The sequence below is a fragment of the Aegilops tauschii genome, chromosome 2, assembly GCF_002575655.3.
Source record: "Aegilops tauschii subsp. strangulata cultivar AL8/78 chromosome 2, Aet v6.0, whole genome shotgun sequence".
In the NCBI taxonomy this organism is placed as follows: Eukaryota; Viridiplantae; Streptophyta; class Magnoliopsida; order Poales; family Poaceae; genus Aegilops; species Aegilops tauschii.
In genome coordinates, this window is record NC_053036.3 from 565851551 (window position 1) to 565869132 (window position 17582).

Below are 17582 nucleotides of genomic sequence, written 5' to 3' on the forward strand. Positions count from 1 at the left end.
TCGTGCAAACTGCACTGGACAATGATGCACGCGTGTGGGCGAGTTGCAAACTGCCACACATGTGGGCATTAGTATTTCCGAATAACAGGAGCTTACATTCTACTCTGTATTTTTATTAAAAGATCCCCCAATTTCCATTACTAGAAGAAATCCAAGAGAAGCAGCTAACCAAAATCTAAAGAGCGGACTAGCAACAACAGGAACCTGGGACGCAACACAGATCTTCCCATTCCAGCAGCAATAAATCCTCATCATTACAGTACACCATAGCATCACCCATTACTCAGCAGCTTACATACTTTAGTGGCATAAGTGATCGACACTAGTCCCAACACAAGCACTAGTACTTGGTAACAGAGTTGCATCATAAAGAAACATTGTCACAAGTTCCAGGAGAAAACGATCAGCGAAACGGGTCAGCCAAACGCTCCAGCAGAATGTGTACTTCATGGAGCGGCCGCCTCTCCACCACTCGGCTTGGCGCTGAAATTCTCCACAGCACAATACCCTGGCATCACCTGCACGCGCAAAGACAAGCACCGCGCCTGTTAACGAACATCATCCGAGACAGTCAGTAACTTCAGGCTTCAGGGCGATCCCTGCAGCACCAGCTGCCTTCAGGCTTCAGGATGGATTTTACCAGTTAAATGAATCTATATATTCGTAAAAGGAAACCTACTAAGCCCAGTGACTGTTCACCGAACTCTTTGTCTTATTCTTACCAGAGTTGCTTCACCAGGCGCCCCATTTGACCGTTGCCGTTTTGAATCACGGTCTTGCTCAGCCGTTGCAAGTTCATCCCTTGAATTCTTTCTCCCATCTGAATCCTGGCGAGCAGTGATGCTGTGACAACCTGCTTCGCCCTCATGCTTACTCATGCCTGCACCAGAATGAAGATTGATTAAGTATTATGACAATGTTCTCTTAACAGCGAATGTTTCAGGACCGAAGGTGAACGTTTATTTCGATTAGTCCATGATAAGATCAATGTTTTTTTATTAGTGTAAGAAGGGTCGCTTGCGGTAGTGTTAGTAAGAACTAACACTACAAGAGATCAACCAAGCAGAGGTTCAACTAATTTACCTGCATTTGTCGATGGCCAAGAAGTTTTAGCTTCTGTGAAGGTGCCTGGGATGGGTTGGAGGAATTGAGCACCTGCGATGAGTTTGGGAGTTAGAAACAGCGACTGCAGTTATGAATTAACACGACAAGTTGGGCAGTTTGAAATGGCAGCTACATTAAATCAAAAATTTGACCATGAACTTTGCTTCTATAATTTGTAGCGCAGAATTATTACTTCGAAATTCAAACAGCACTGATTCTGACCACAATCCAACAGCACGCCCAAACCACAATCAATTTTATGATATTAGAAGGTAAAATATAAACAACAACTTTGACCATGAAATTTGTTACGGGTGAACAAAACACAAGCAAGGTTTTACCTTCATTTTCAAGTGGATGGCTCGGAACAGAGGATAACGTTTGAAAGCCAGATCGTACAGTTTCATCTGAAGGTCATCCCAAAATTTCATCAGTTCCCATATATATATATATATATATATATACAAAATCACATCTGATTTCTTCAAACAGCGGGACAATATAAGTAGATCAGGTCTCTTGTATTCTGGAAGCTTTTGAGTTACAAGGTCCTAATAATGAACAAAAGACCATGAAGAGACGCTGGTGTTTACCAAGGAGATCCGCCAGCAATTCCTTTGCTTCGTCAGCCGACTCTGCCCATTGATTGGAACACATGGTTAATAACCATCACAGATGTGCTTAATCGTATATACGATCTTTGCAAGTACAGAGGTTATCGTACCAATTTTTGAACTCATATGACGTCTGTAAAAAGCAAGCAATGTGGATATGTTCAGAAGTGAGCAAGAACCAGTAAGAGCAGGATTGAGGAAAGGTCTAGTTCGAGAAGTGCATCGCTGCACGCAGCGGCAGCTGCACGCAGCGCATCGACGGCTGGCACAGCGTTGCGATTAGTAGCGGCCAGACGTGCTACTTGGAGTATTTCGCGTATTCGAAGAACAATGCGCTGACAGAAAAACTGAGACACGCTGCAGAGCACTGTCCGTGTGCAGGGCGAGAGGACGAAATATTACCGTTGCACTGAGGCACTATATAACGTAAACACTTTTCGCCATGGATGTATTTAAGGACCATGCTCCTGGTCGTTTGCACGTCATCATTCAAACATGCACAAGCATCTCGCGTTAGAATCCCAATATCCCTCGCTTGAATCATATGTTGTGCATTTAGCAGGACTGTGCAACGTGGGTGAAGTAGAACTACATGTAATCGCCACTTTAATGTAATATTCCATTAGATGTAATAAATCACCCGGGCTGTTATGTACAGCGGTCGGCCGGTAAAAAGTCTGGATGTACCTCATGTCAGAACACAGATGGGCACACGTGGTCGAGCGAAACCAACCCCCCAACCACACCCTGACGCACTTAATTAAATCAACGCACTCACACCTTTGGGCCATCCCCTCCCCCGGCGTCAACGAAACCCAATCCTGAACACTGTGCACGGCGAGCTGCGCCCATCTTGCAAGACACAGCATCGAAGATTTTCCCGGAGTCGCCGGCCGACTCAGCAGGCGACAGAGATTCAGCAGGTACCTGCGCTTCCAGCCAACGCGGGTGGTGGTGTTTGCTGGAGCCGGGCCGCCATGACGTGAAGACTGCACGGCGCAACTCGACACGACGACCGACATCTCGTCGCCGCCCCCCCGCCCCCAGAACTGATTGTCACGCAGGATGCCGCCGTGCCACCGCGGTGGATGGACTGGATGGGGGTGTACGAGACGACGGCCGGCGGGGTTGCGGACGCCACATCTCCGCCCCCAGAACTAAACGTTGTGCTTGACGCTCCGGAGAACTCGATATCAGTCAAAGCCGCCTCCAGAAATTTAAGAAACGGTGAAAGGGCAGAATCTGGAGTGCAGAAACAGAAGGAAACAGAGAGAGATATCCAATCTCGGAGGGGCTCCCGCCCCTCCGCCGCCATGGAGGCCATGGACAAGAGGGGATACCCTCCTCCCATCTAGGGGGGAGGCCAAGGAAGAAGAAGGAGGGGGCTCTCTCCCCCTCTCTCTCGGTGGCACCGGAACGCCGCCGGGGCCATCATCGTGACGGCGACCTACACCAACAACTTCACCGCCGTCATCATCAACTCTCCCCCCTCTATGCAGCGGTGTAACACATCTTCTCCCCGTTGTAATCTCTACTTAAACATGGTGCTCAACGCTATATAATATTTTCCAATGATGTTTGAGTAGATCTATTTTGTCCATACTATGGGTTGATTAATGATCGTGATTGGTTTGAGTTACATATTTTATTATTGGTGTTGTCCTATGGTGCTCTTCGTGTCGCGCAAGTGTGAGGGATCCCCGTTGTAGGGTTTGCAATATGTTCATGATTTGCTTATGGTGGGTGGCGTGAGTGAAAGAAGCACAGACCCGAGTAAGTAGGTTGTTTGCGTATGGGAATAAAGAGGACTTGATACTTTAATGCTATGATTGGGTTTTACCTTAATGATCTTTAGTAGTTACAGATGTTTGCTAGAGTTTCAATCATAAGTGCATATGATCCCAGAAGAGAAAGTATGTTAGCTTATGCCTCTCCCTCATATAAAATTCAATAACGATTACCGGTTTAGTTATCGATTGCCCAGGGACAAATAACTTTCTTGTGACAAAAATCTCTCTACTAAAACTATCTTAATTGTTTCTTTATCTAAACAGCCCCTAGATTTTATTTACGTGCTCTTTATTATCTTGCAAACATATCCTACAACACCTACAAAGTATTTCTATTTCATACTTGTTCTAGGTAAAGCGAACGTTAAGCGTGCGTAGAGTTGTGTCGGTGGTCGATAGAACTTGAGGGAATATGTGTTCTACCTTTAGCTCCTCGTTGGGTTCGACACTCTTATTTATCGAGAAAGGCTACAACTGATCCCCTACACTTGTGGGTTATCAGAAACCTTGATCCAAGAGGAAGGCGAGGGGTTGCCGATGCCGGAGCCACGCCACGCAGGTATGCTCTGCCGAGCAGGAGGGCTTCTCAGGAGCGGAGGAATCCATGAGGACGACGCTGGCAGCGCTAGCGATCTGGGGGTTGGGCTAGGGATGGGGACGATAGGGAGGAAATGATATGTATATATGGACAGCGACCGAATGGGGAAGTTGGACTAGTATAGACCCATTTTACTTCGTGTCGGGGACGTGAATTATCGAATCGGGTCAGTTCGGTTCGGATATTCGGAATTTCGCAGCCCGGACACAGGCGGGAGGAGCGAGACGGAAAACCCTATAGGACGCTCAATGCCTCATAAATGTCGAGGCTTCGCACACGGATATGCAAGCGAGCGACGGAGTGGGCTGGCCCATTAGCTAGCGTCTGTATTTTCTGTACAGTTTTTTTCTACCGGTTTTGGGAACCTCTAGAAGGTTCCTGAACCGGTGTTTTGTCTAGTTTGTTTTTCTATTGGTTTTTTCTGGTTTTCTCAGGTTTTCATGTTTCGTTCGTTCTTATTCTTTATTTTTCACTTTTCCAATTTCCTTTTCTATTTTTTGTGTCTTTCATAAATTCAAATATTTCAGTTTTTTGATTTTTTTTGCTGTTTAGAAAAAGTTCCAAATTCAAAAATTTTATTCACATTTGAGAGATGTTCCGAATAATATTTTGTTCATGTTTTTAAGATTTGTTCAGACTTTTGAAATTTGTTCACGATTTTCAGTAAGTGTTTGAAAAGTGAAACACGCTTTAAAAAATGGTTTATGTTTTTCAAAATTTGTTCACTTTTTAATAAATTGTTCGCCAATTTAATTTTTTTACATTTTAAAAAATTGTCTGGAATTTCAAAAAAATTGTTCAGTTTTTTCAAAAATGGAAAAATGTTCGCTTTGTAAGAAAATGTTCCATGGTGGCGATAAAGAGGTCGGTGTTACACTTCTAATATAAATTGTGATTTGGGGCGACGGAGAGGTCGGAGTTCCACGGTGGCACCTTCAAGGAGGAGAATAATATCCGAAGACGCCGTCGCGGATTCGTGGTGTGCTGTTGAGCCACGGACCGAGGACGGCGTCGTGGAGGCGTCGCTCTGGGTTGCCCCGATGTGCGCAGACCTGATGCCGGGTTGCGGGCAGCGGCTCGGCAACATGAGGTGTCGTCCTGTGACTGGCTGCTATGGTTGCGCGGTGTGCTTCCGTTTTTTTTTTTAGTTTGTGAGCTTCAGCTGATGGGATTGGCTCGGCTTGTACGCGGGGATTTGGATGCGGGCGCGTCGGGTGTTCGTTGGCTTGTTCCGGATGAAAACCTAGTGCTGACCTCGGTGGCGGCGACTCTTTTGGTTTATCAGCAGTCTCTTTGGTTTATGTTTGTTAAAAAACCAGAGTATCTTCTACACGTTGCTTCTTTGGTGCTGATCCGTCGGTTTGCTCATCTATTTTGGAACGGAGGAAGTAGCAAGGTACCATCATTTTCCTTGACACAAAGGAAAGCCACATTGCATAATCTATGAATAAATCTTCTGCAAAAAAGATAAAGAAAAAGTACACTAGGAACTGCACATAACCTAGTACAACAAGGTTTCACACACAAGGTATTGCAAGCGATAATTCAGCAAGCCAATATGGCTTAGATGGAAAGCCTGATCGGGTCCTATCCGACTCTGATCAAGAAGAAAAATGTATCCATCTGGTATTTTTGCCAACACGCCTTAACATTTCGGTGCGGTAAAATTTCTTTGAAACTCATCTTGAATCGAAACATGTCATCAACAGACAGAAAAGTTCTGAAGCGCAACAACATAAGGGAGACAAAAGACACGCGAGTCATGACACAACCAGCGCAAAATCTGCAGTTTACGAACAGAGTCCTGATCTACCATAATCTCTAGTTTTACACGCGAGGATTCAACAGTACTGCATAGGTGTAGCATGATAAACTGCACCCAGAAACACACAATCACTGTCAGGTTGGCATCCGGTAACAAGCAATCTGGCTTCGATAAAGAACTGTGCAAGTCTCCTTGCCCTGCCATTCTGCTCTACTGGCCCGCAGGGCCAACAAGAACACCCTGGGCAGAGGCTTCCTTCATGCTGCCTTCTTCGTTGGCGCTGTTGTCGCCCTTCCTGATCCTGATCTTGTACTTGAGCTCAAACTCGGTGATCTCTTGCTTCTTCCTCTCCAGAGCCTCCTTCATGCGAGCGACGACCTCTTCAAGGCCCTCCTTGTTGCGGTGCACGGCGGGCAAGACTTCCCTGATGGTCCTCTCAACCAAGACTCCGCCAATCATCCTGTAGCAACGCCTTGTGGGGTCCAGGGGCTCTATTGCGCCAATCACAAGGGCGTGCTCACTGACTTCCATTTCCAGCTCCGTGATCTTGGTGTAGAGCTGGTTCATTTCAGTGCGCATGTTGGCATAGGTATTTGCAACTACTTGCTCATTTATGGGTTCTTTGCCGTCGCCACCTGCTCTGCTTGCCATTTTCCTTGTGATGCCCTAACAGCAAGGAAAGAAACCTGCAGAGAGAAAATGAACATTCTTTTAGAATCAAAACTGGGTAAAAGTGCATTGCAGCGTAGCCAAGTGAAGTGTCTCAAGAGATAATTTTTCAGGAAGCAAAGAAAACAAATAATAATCCATACACACAGTTGGCAATAATCACCATAACTTAACACTCAAAAGACAAATATACTGCTGTAGAAAGAAAATTACCAAGGGCATCAAAGGCAAACGTATTGCTGAAGCATACCAACAGCGAGCAATCTTGAAAAGTGTATTGAAGCAAACCAATGGAGTGTTTCCAGAAATACCACGAGAGAAAGCTGATGTTTGCACAGGAAATATATAAAGTATCCATCCAGTCATAAACTTTCTACACATTCCATACACAATGCTGCCCTGACTAAGTTTGAAAAGTTGCTGGTACAGACACTGTCAGACTGATTCAACTACAAGGCAACACCTAGCTATTTTGGGCTATTTCATCTGCTTGAACTATAATTACTTCTGTTGTTCTGCAGTCCTGCTTGGCACAATAAATTACGAGAAAACCTGTAACAGCAGCATAGCAACCCTACCCAGCAACCAGACACCTTGAGCTTCGGAACCCGATCCAGATCGAGGTTCGAGATCTATCAAGAGTTTGCGCCCCAATTCGTCTATTTCAGAACATCGGCACGAAATCCTTCTCCCCGAGCGCTAGGATCATCTGCCTGACAACGGTGGAGATGACCTAGCGGCCCGCCCGTCGCGCAACAGCAGCTCTTCCTGCTCGCTGCGGATGCACGCGCGCATCTGAGAGGACTAAGGACAGAGAGGCCTAGACAGGGGAGACGCCGATCCAGGCCCGGCCGCCACCGGGCGCCGTTCCGGGCCAGGGCACGGACCCCTCCTCGTCTCCCCGGAACCGAGCTGCTTGCCGTCAGAGGGGAAGGAAGCAGCGCGCGCAGTACCTTTCGGCCGCGGTCAGAGAGAGGGCGGATATGGACGAGAGAGCACGGGCAACAGCGAGGAGCTCGCCGTCCGGCGCTGCCTTCCGGCCCCGATTCGAGAGAAAGAAAGGAAAGAGGACGGAGAGAGAGGAATCACCTTCACGCGCGCCGCCGCCGATGCGAGATCTCCCAGCCGCCGCCGCCGACGCCGCCGCCTCCTTTCTGTTCGTGAGTGAGAGAACCCTATTGTTTTCCTTGGCTCAGTGTGTTCTTGCTTTCCTATGTTTTGGTAACCTTTTTTCTTAGGGGTTCCTACTTTTTGGTACCTGATCACGGGGCTCTTTCTATTTCAACGACGTCGATCCAGTGGAGAGACAGAGCTACTCCCTCCGTCTCAGAATAGATAACCCAATTTTGTATTAACTTTAGTACAAAGTTGGGTCATCTATTTTGAAACGGAGGAAGTAGGTGTTAGATCTATTGATTCTCCACGGATCATAATTTAGTTCAGCGGCGAAGCTACGTGTTAGATGTGGGGTCAACTGATCCCATAACTTTTCTAAAAATAAGCCTAAAACATGGTTCAGTTATTGTTCACCATGAATTTTAAAAAAGAAAAATACCATTGACCACAGAGATACTTTAAACTGGCCTCGCGCTGATTTAGTTGGTGTGTCAGTAAAGAAAAACGGATGGCTGGTTTTTGGTGCGGTGACTTCAACATCTTTGTTTGTTTTGTTTCATAATATTGATTTGGTTTCATCAATTCTTTGAATTGAGGCAATTCTTAAACGATGCTTCTTGAGCAGTTATCAGATCTTGTTTTTATTGGCAAGTGTCAATTATGGTCTTCAAGGCATTTGTAAATGTCCCTTGGTTTTACCATCGGTTTAGTGCAAGTTTCGAGCTTTGATAAGCGACAATGCAATTGAAGGAATAAGGTGACAAGTATGGTTTTTGATTTTTTTTTCTTCATTAGCTTTATATCCTGTTGTCATTCCATTATACTAGCGAGTATTTCTTCGTAGTTATATACAATGCCTTTTGAATGTTTTTTTCTTTTAATGTATGGTTTTCACTGGAGTCCTTCGTGTTTCATCAATCAAAAAAAATAAAAAATCACCCGCTCGTCTTAAAAAGAATGTATTTGTCTCTCATTTTGCTCCTCCTTCTTTGTGCTCCCCTCCTCCTCTGTAGCCCCATTCCACAACCTAGTTTTACATTGTTAATTAACTCTCTAAAACCCAACTGCTGGTCTAAAAAAAGACCCATTACTACTCCTAGTAACTATTTTTAGGTAGTAGTTGTGGCCACAAACTCGGACTTCGGTAGTGCTAGATGAAAAAACTCATAAGTACCGAGACAATGAAAACCTGAGAAATTGAGTGGCAATAGTGGAATACATGAGGATTTTGGTTGAGGGTCTTATCTTTGGGTTCAAGCACCCTGAGGGAGTCCTGGACTAACGGGTCCTCGGGCGTCCGGCCTGTTAGCCATGGGTCGGACTCATGGGCTGTGAAGATACGAAGACCGAAGACTGCACCCGTGTTCGGATGGGACTCTCCTTGGCGTGGAAGGCAAGCTTGGCGACCGAATATGTAGATTCCTTTCTTTGTAACCGATCTTGTGTAACCCTAAATCCTCCCGGTGTCTATATAAACCGGAGGACTTAGTCCGGAGAGGATATACTTATTACCATAGTCATACAGGTTAGACTTCTAGGGTTTAGCCATCTCGATCTCGTGGTAGATCAACTCTTGTAATACTCATATTCATCAAGATCAATCAAGCAGGAAGTAGGGTATTACCTCCATAGAGAGGGCCCGAACCTGGGTAAACATCGTGTCCCCTGTCTCCTGTTACCATCGACCTTAGATGCATAGTTCGGGACCCCCTACCCGAGATCCGCCGGTTTTGACACCGACATTGGTGCTTCATTGAGAGTTCCACTATGCCGTCGACGACAGGATCGATGACTCGCCTCGTCCTTAAAGACAATATCACCGCCGAAGGAGAACTGGCCCCAGGCCAAACCCTCCAGCTGGGCGGTTTTACCATGACCGCCCGTTCAGCCGTTAAGCCGACGATGACCTCTCAGGCCATCGAAAATCCTCTTCGTATCGACCCCAAACACTCCAAGCAGATGGATCCGGCGGAGTTTTCGTCTTTAAACGAGCTCCTTGATCGCATCGCCGCCCTGGGAATCGCCACAGATTATGATCGGATCGGGCTTAAACCCGACCAAAGAGAAATCAAATGTCCACCGGTCACCCACCAGATAGCGGTAGCCGAGGAGCAAGACGGCGACTCTTCTCCTATACTGAAGACGGACTATGTCTGGATCGCCGACCCTGCAGAGCGGATACCCATCAACAAAAGGAGGTGACCGGCCTTCCGAACATAGGATCGGACGGCGGGCATAAGCAACCAGAAGATACTCTGGGGCCCGGACTGTTAAGTCTGGAAGACCTTCAGTCTCCGGATCATCGATCGGGTCAGGGTCCGGATCCAATTCCACCCACCCACCCAGACATAAGCGCTCTCATGAGCATACAACAGCAGTCTCAGGAAACGGTCAACCACTTCTGGGCCAGATTCCTCCTTGTCAAGGACAAGGTTAAAGATTGCCGCGACGAGGACGCGATATCAGCGTTATGCAACAATTGCATGAACGAAGGAATCCTCAACGCCATTACTCGCCGCCGCATACTACACTTCGCTGACTTGGCAACTATCGCACAGAAGTACAGCACAATGGAAAGCGCCTGGAAAGATCAGGCAGCTTATTGGGAGCCATCGGTCCCAACTCAACCGCTGGTCCAGGTGAAAAGGGCGCATCCCCGTGGCACGCCCAGTCCAATAGCCAAGAAATATAAACCCATTACGCGGCACGGAACCGTTCTGGAGGGATGGCTCGATGGCCCATGCAAAATACACACAACACCGGACACCATACCAACCCACAACCTTAGAGCATGTTGGATACTCCGGTAGGTAGCCAAGAGCGGCGAGGACATCCTCACCAAAAACACCCCAGAGCAACACCCTCCAGAAGACGACGACCCCAGAGTATTGACGGTCTTCGAGACATTCGCGTCAAACAATAAGCGCAAAAGGGCACTCCGCGACCTCGCCGAAGTCTGTCAAATCGCCGCGATAAACCCTTGGAACGACACAACTATAACCTTTAATGCCGGTGACGAACCAAAATTCAGGACAGTCCGAGCACCAGCCGCATTAGTCCTCAGTCCCATCGTGGACGGCTTTCGACTCACCAAGGTCCTCATGGACGGCGGCAATAGACTAAACCTCATATATGAGGATACACTCCATAAGATGGAAATAAACAGAAGCCACATTGAGCAAAGCAGCACGACCTTCCGAGGAATCATTCCCAGCCGGGAGGCGCGGTATGCGGGAAAAATCACACTTGACGTGGTATTCGGCACGCCGGAGAATTATCGGTCCGAAGAAACCACCTTCCATGTGGCTCCTTTCAGCAGCGGATACAACGCCTTGTTGGGGCGAGATGCTTTTACACGCTTCCAAGCTATACCTCATTACGGGTACATGAAGCTCAAAATGCCCAGACCAAACGACATAATCACTCTTGTCAGTGATCCGGACATAGCACTCCGCGCCGAAAACAAAACCACATCCCTGGCCCTTGAGGCATTATCTGAAGCCCTCGCGGCCGAAGAATTAACCGCACTGCGCTCTATGGTGGATAGGGACGACGTGATCTTAGACAAACGACCCAAATCCACCTCCTTCAAACCGGCAGAAGAAATAGTCAAATTCCAGGTCCACCCAACGGACCCCAAGAAGACAGCATCCATTGGAGCAGAACTAGACCCAACGGTCGACGCCGCACTACGGGATTTCCTTCGTGAAAACTGGGATATATTCGGCTGGCACCCTTCTGACATGCCTGGAATCCCACGCGAGCTGGCTAAACACAGCCTCAATATATTAAAGACATACAAACCAGTCAAACAAGCACTGCGGCGCTTTTCCGAACCCAAACGCCAAGCTATGGGGGAGGAGCTGGCCAAGCTAATCGAGGCCGGATTCATCAGAGAAATAAAACATCCGGACTGGCTGGCAAACCTGGTGATGGTACCAAAGAAGGACAAATCATGGCGCATGTGCGTCGATTTTAAAGACCTCAATAAGGCTTGCCCTAAGGATCCCTCCCCCTCCCCCGCATTGATCAAATTATCGATGCTACCGCAGGACACGACTCACTATGTTTCCTGGATGCATATTCCGGATACTATCAAATCAAAATGAAGGAGTCCGATCAAGCTGCCAACGGCATTTATTACCCTGTATGGGCCATTCTGCTCCAACACCATGCCCTTCGGGCTCAAGAACGCCGGCGCCACATACCAACGCATGATTCAAACATGCCTGAAAAAACAGATCGGCAAGACAGTTGAAGCTTATGTGGACGATGTCGTCATCAAAACTAGGCACGTCGAAACACTAATAGACGATTTACGTCTCACATTAGACAATCTCCGCGCGTATGACATTAAGCTCAATCCGGAAAAGTGTGTTTTCGGCGTCCCCGCTGGAAAACTGCTTGGCTTCATCGTTTCCAAAAGAGGAATTGAAGCAAATCCAGCCAAAATTCGAGCTCTGTCTCAGCTGGCCACGCCAAACGGACCTCAAACAAGTCCAAAAACTCAAGGGTTGCGTGGCAGCTCTAAGCCGCTTCATCTCTAGATTGGGAGAAAAGGCACTGCCACTCTATCGCCTTCTGCGGCGAACCGATCACTTCGAGTGGACGGACGCGGCAACAGCCGGACTGGAGGAAATAAAAACCCTTCTAGCAAGCAACCCAATCCTGGCCGCGCCAAACGTCGGCGAACCCATGTTATTATACATATCGGCAACACATCAGGTGGTGAGCGCCGTGCTCGTCGTTGAACGAGAACAGGATGGACACAAATTCCCGCTTCAGAAACCAGTATACTACGTATCCACTGTCCTTACACCATGCAAATCCCGGTACCCCCATTATCAAAAGATAGCATACGCGGTCTTCATGGCATCCCGAAAGCTCCGACACTACTTCCAGGAGTGTTCGATCACGGTGGCTTCTGAAGTACCACTCAACGACATTATAAACAACCGCGATGCCACGGGCCGGATTGCCAAATGGGCCATTGAGCTCCTTCAATTTGATATTATATACAAACCACGTCGAGCTATTAAATCCCAAGTATTGGCTGACTTCGTCGCCGAATGGACAGAGGCCGAACTCCCTAAATAGTATGACACATATTCCAATTGGGTTATGTATTTCGATGGCTCCAAAATGTTGGCAGGGCTAGGAGCGGGCGTCGTTTTAACGTCCCCTACTAGAGACGTCGTTCAGTACGTACTCCAGATACTATACACAGATTCCAACAACGCGGCCGAATACGAGGCCTTATTGCATGGTCTCCGGATGGCTGTCTCCATGGGCATACAACGCCTAGAGGTGCGCGGGGACTCAAACCTGGCAATATCTCAAATAAATGGAGATTTCGATGCCAAGGATCCAAAGATGGCAGCTTATCGTAATGCCGTCCTAAAAATGTCGGCTCGGTTCGAGGGGCTCGAGTTCCATCATGTGGCCCGAGAGAGTAATCAAGCGACGGACGTTCTCGCTCGTATTGGCGCCAAGTGCGACCCCGTCCCACCTAATATCTTTCTGGAAAGACTTTCCAAGCCATCCGTGGTGTGGCAGGGGGACAGCGACGACACTAGTCCGGATCCAAGGAAAACTCCAGATTCCGAGCACACAGATATCATCGGCGGCTCAGCCACCGAAATGACACCGTCGGCCCATCTCATTATGGCAGTCATTGCCCCATGGACCGAACCCTTCTTGGCCTACCTCAGTAGGAAGGAACTTCCTGAGGATCAGAATGAGGCCCGCCGCATTGTCCGGTGTTCGAAGGACTATAAGGTTCACGACGGAGAACTCTATAAGAAAAGCGCTACCGGAGTCCTTTAAAGATGTATCTCCGAGGAGGAGGGGCGACAGCTCCTGGCTGAGATTCACGCCGGTCTTGGCGGGCACCACGCCGCAGCTCGAGCCTTCCGTACTGGGTTTTATTGGCCGACGGCCCGAGCAGATGCACATGACCTTGTCCAACGTTGCGTCGGATGCCAACTCTTCGCCAACCAAAGCCATATGCCCCCACTGCCCTACAAACAATCCCCATCACTTGGCATTTTGCGGCCTGGGGACTGGATATGGTTGGACCCCTTAAAGGAGGAAGCCATAAGAAAATATATTTGTTAGTCATGGTGGATAAATTCACTAAGTGGATAGAGGCCAAACCAGTTAAAACGGCCGAATCCGAGCCGGTGATAGAATTTATATCTGGCGTTGTACACCGTTATGGTGTTCCGCACAGTATCATCACCGATAACGGCTCCAATTTCACAGCCGACAAAGTAAAAACCTGGTGCGCCAATCTGGGCATCAAGCTCGATTACGCCTCTGTCTATCACCCACAGACAAATGGTCAACACTACAAAAAAAAGACACATCCGTGACATTTTGGGCCGAACGAATTTTTTTCTGTCATACTTATGACACTTCTATGACGATAATTGTGACAAAACCCGGTATCATCATAGATGTGGTGGGGTCCTACTTCTATGACAAAAAATCATGACAGAAAATGGGCTTTTCGTCCTGGGCGGGCCGGAGACGTAGCTGCATGACATTCTTTGGGCCGTCCATGACGGAAAAAATGTAGTAGAAGCAAGGGCGAGGAAAATATCAGGGTGTTCCCGGTTACAGTGGGTGGTCGGGGCCGAGCAATGCGCGTTTCTCTCGTACATGCACGCGCGTGGGTGCGAAGCGTTGGGCTCTAACTGATCCCGAGCGAGGCGTTGGGCTCTAACTGAACCCGAGCGATTGCACTGCAGGCTACGTGTTACTGAATCCGAGCGATCGATCGATGGCTGTTAACTGAACCCGATTGAGCGACTCCTTCGCTACTGCTGCTAACTGAAGCCGATCGATGCTGCCTCTGGATGAACAGTGAGCGTTGCTGGGGGGTTTGGATGAACAGTTCCCGGTGGGGGTGGATGAACAGGACCCCGTGGTGTTGCCTCTGGATGAACAGGACCCCGATCGATCGAGCCGGTTGGGGCTGGATGAACAGGACCACCCCGTGGAGGGCAGGATGAACAGTAGACGGTGGAGGGCTGGATGAACAGTAGCCCGTGGAGGGGTTGTTGAACAGGAGCCCGTAGAGAGGGCTGGTTGAACAGTAGCCGGTGGAGTAGCGCGCGGTGGAGGCTGGATGAACAGGAGCCGGTGGATGAACAGTTGCAGGTGGAGGCCGGAGGAGGTCGACGGTGGATGAACAGTAGCCTGTGGAGGCTGGAGGGGGTCGACGGTGGAGATGAACAGTATCCCGTGGAGTCCCATTTTGCGGTACGCCACACCCCTCCCGATGAACAGGACCCCCGTTTCGACCGTAGCGCTCCAACACAAGTCCGTTTCCTCCGTTTTGCGGTACACCACACCCGTCCCGATCAACAGGACCCCCGTTTCGACCGTAGGAGGTCCGTTTCCTTCGTTTTGCGGTACGCCAGACCCCTCCCGATGAACAGGATCCCGTTTCGAACGTGGCCGGTCAAACACAAGGCTGTTTCCTCCGTTCTGTGGTACGCCAGGCCTCGTTTCCATTGGCTGTTCCGTCCAAGCCCTCCCGATGAACACGACGACGCATTCCGTTCCGACCCAGCCGGTTGGCTCCAGTTTCTCCGTTCCGACCCAGCCATGTACACGAGCCCTGGCCGTACATATGCGCGAGTAGCCGTTCGAAACCCTTCCCGTATGTACGTATGTGGCCGTATTTGCTTTCTTGCACACTGGCCGCTGTACGTACGTGTACATGCTACGTGCGCGCCTCTACTACGACACGTGCGCGCCTCTACATCGACCAGTATGTACGTACACGTTCGCGACCAGAATGACAACGCTACGTACGCTTCGACCAGGTGGGTCCCGACTGTCAGGCACTTCCTTGCCTGTGAAGATGTACCTGGTGGGTCCCAACAGTCAGGGGGAAACATTTTTTTTCACGAAATACGATGGCCCGTCCGGTGGGTCCCCGCTGTCAGGTGGAGGAATAATTATTTTGCGCGTAATAAGGAGGCACTTCCTTGCTGCGGCCGTAGACCCAGCTGTCAGCCTCTCCACGTACAGTCCACGTCCGATGGAAGCCGTTCCTTGACCACGTTGACCACGCCGCGCCGAGAGCACTGATACGTCTCTAACGTATCTATAATTTTTGATTGTTCCATGCTATTATATTATCTGTTTTGGATGTTTATGGGCTTTATTTTACACTTTTATATTATTTTTGGGACTAACCTATTAACCTAGAGCCCAGTGCCAGTTGCTGTTTTTCCCCTTGTTTCAGTGCTTCAAAGAAAAGGAATATGAAACAGAGTCCAAACGGAATGAAACCTTCGGGAGAGTTATTTTTGGAACGGAAGCAATCCAGGAGACTTGGAGTGTACGTCAGGGAAGCAACGAGGTGGCCACAAGGCAGGGAGGCGTGCCTGCCCCCCTGGGCGCGCCCCCACCCTCGTGGGCCCCTTGTGGCTCCCCTGACCGACTTCTTTCACCTATATATATCCATATACCCTAAAAACTTCGAGGAACAGAATAGATCGGGAGTTCCGCCGCCGCAAGCCTCTGTAGCCACCAAAAACCAATCGGGACCCTGTTCTGGCACCCTGCCGGAGGGGGGGATCCCTCACCGGTGGCCATCTTCATCATCCCGGCACTCTCCATGACGAGGAGGGAGTAGTTCACCCTCGGGGCTGAGGGTATGTACCAGTAGCTATGTGTTTGATCTCTCTCTCTCTCGTGTTCTTGAGGTTGTACGATCTTGATGTATCGCGAGCTATGCTATTATAGTTGGATCTTATGATGTTTCTCCCCCTCTACTCTCTTGTAATGGATTGAGTTTTCCCTTTGAAGTTATCTTATCGGATTGAGTCTTTAAGGATTTGAGAACACTTGATGTATGTCTTGCATGTGCTTATCTGTGGTGACAATGGGATATCACGTGATTCACTTGATGTATGTTTTGGTAATCAACTTGCGGGTTCCATGACCTCGTGAACTTATGCATAGGGGTTGGCACACGTTTTCGTCTTGACTCTCCGGTAGAAACTTTGGGGCACTCTTTGAAGTACTTTGTGTTAGTTGAATAGATGAATCTGAGATTGTGTGATGCATATCGTATAATCATACCCACGGATACTTGAGGTGACATTGGAGTATCTAGGTGACATTAGGGTTTTGGTTGATTTGTGTCTTAAGGTGTTATTCTAGTACGAACTCTATGATAGATTGAACGGAAAGAATAGCCTCGTGTTATTTTACTACGGACTCTTGAATAGATCGATCAGAAAGGATAACTTTGAGGTGGTTTCATACCCTACAATAATCTCTTCGTTTGTTGTCCGCTATTAGTGACTTTGGAGTGACTCCTTGTTGCATGTTGAGGGATAGTTATATGATCCAATTATGTTATTATTGTTGAGAGAACTTGCACTAGTGAAAGTATGAATCCTAGGCCTTGTTTCTTAGCATTGCAATACCATTTACGCTCACTTTTATCATTAGTTACCTTGCTGTTTTTATATTTTCAGATTACAAAAACCTATATCTACCATCCATATTGCACTTGTATCACCATCCCTTCGCCGAACTAGTGCACCTATACAATTTACCATTGTATTGGGTGTGTTGGGGACACAAGAGACTCTTTGTTATTTGGTTGCAGGGTTGCTTGAGAGAGACCATCTTCATCCTACGCCTCCCACGGATTGATAAACCTTAGGTCATCCACTTGAGGGAAATTTGCTACTGTCCTACAAACCTCTGCACTTGGAGGCCCAACAACGTCTACAAGGAGAAGGTTGCATAGTAGACATCAAGCTCTTTTCTGGCGCCGTTGCCGGGGAGGTTAGTGCTTGAAGGTATATCTTTAGATCTTGCAATCGAATCTTTTAGTTTCTTGTTTTATCACTAGTTTAGTCTATAAAAGAAAATTACAAAAAAATGGAATTGAG

The 17582-nt window shown here is 48.2% G+C and overlaps 2 protein-coding genes across 3 annotated transcripts; both read right to left on the reverse strand.

Annotated features, from left to right (window-relative positions):
• Nucleotides 1-205: 205 nt before the first annotated feature.
• On the reverse strand, nucleotides 206-3111 carry LOC109773565 (uncharacterized). Of its 2 annotated transcripts, none has more exons than XM_020332257.4 (6): nucleotides 2646-3111; nucleotides 1698-1739; nucleotides 1446-1511; nucleotides 1084-1155; nucleotides 723-880; nucleotides 206-518 (listed from the first exon to the last, which is right to left on the reverse strand). In XM_020332257.4, exons 1-6 carry the CDS (start codon nucleotides 3067-3069, stop codon nucleotides 447-449), a joined length of 834 nt encoding a protein of 277 aa, XP_020187846.2. In that variant the 5' UTR covers nucleotides 3070-3111; the 3' UTR covers nucleotides 206-446. The 2 variants fall into 2 exon arrangements, with proteins under 2 accessions (XP_020187846.2, XP_020187847.1); XM_020332258.4 differs by having other exon boundaries at nucleotides 1829-2926.
• Nucleotides 3112-5757: 2646 nt separating this feature from the next.
• LOC109773564 (prefoldin subunit 2) lies at nucleotides 5758-7785 on the reverse strand. Its single transcript, XM_020332256.3, has 2 exons — nucleotides 7630-7785; nucleotides 5758-6557 (listed from the first exon to the last, which is right to left on the reverse strand). Exon 2 carries the CDS (start codon nucleotides 6520-6522, stop codon nucleotides 6082-6084), a length of 441 nt encoding a protein of 146 aa, XP_020187845.1. The 5' UTR covers nucleotides 6523-6557; nucleotides 7630-7785; the 3' UTR covers nucleotides 5758-6081.
• Nucleotides 7786-17582: the final 9797 nt, after the last annotated feature.

Excerpts from the sequence above, each read along its gene's own strand:
- LOC109773565 (XM_020332257.4), bottom strand. The coding sequence starts at position 3,069 with ATGGGAGGAGGGTATCCCCTCTTGTCCATGGCCTCCATGGCGGCGGAG. Across the intron at positions 1,740-2,645 it reads CGCGTTGGCTGGAAGCGCAG|AGTCGGCTGACGAAGCAAAG; the intron begins GTACCTGCTGAA and ends ATCAATGGGCAG. Across the intron at positions 1,156-1,445 it reads CCATCCACTTGAAAATGAAG|GTGCTCAATTCCTCCAACCC; the intron begins GTAAAACCTTGC and ends AACTCATCGCAG.
- LOC109773564 (XM_020332256.3), bottom strand. The coding sequence starts at position 6,522 with ATGGCAAGCAGAGCAGGTGGCGACGGCAAAGAACCCATAAATGAGCAA.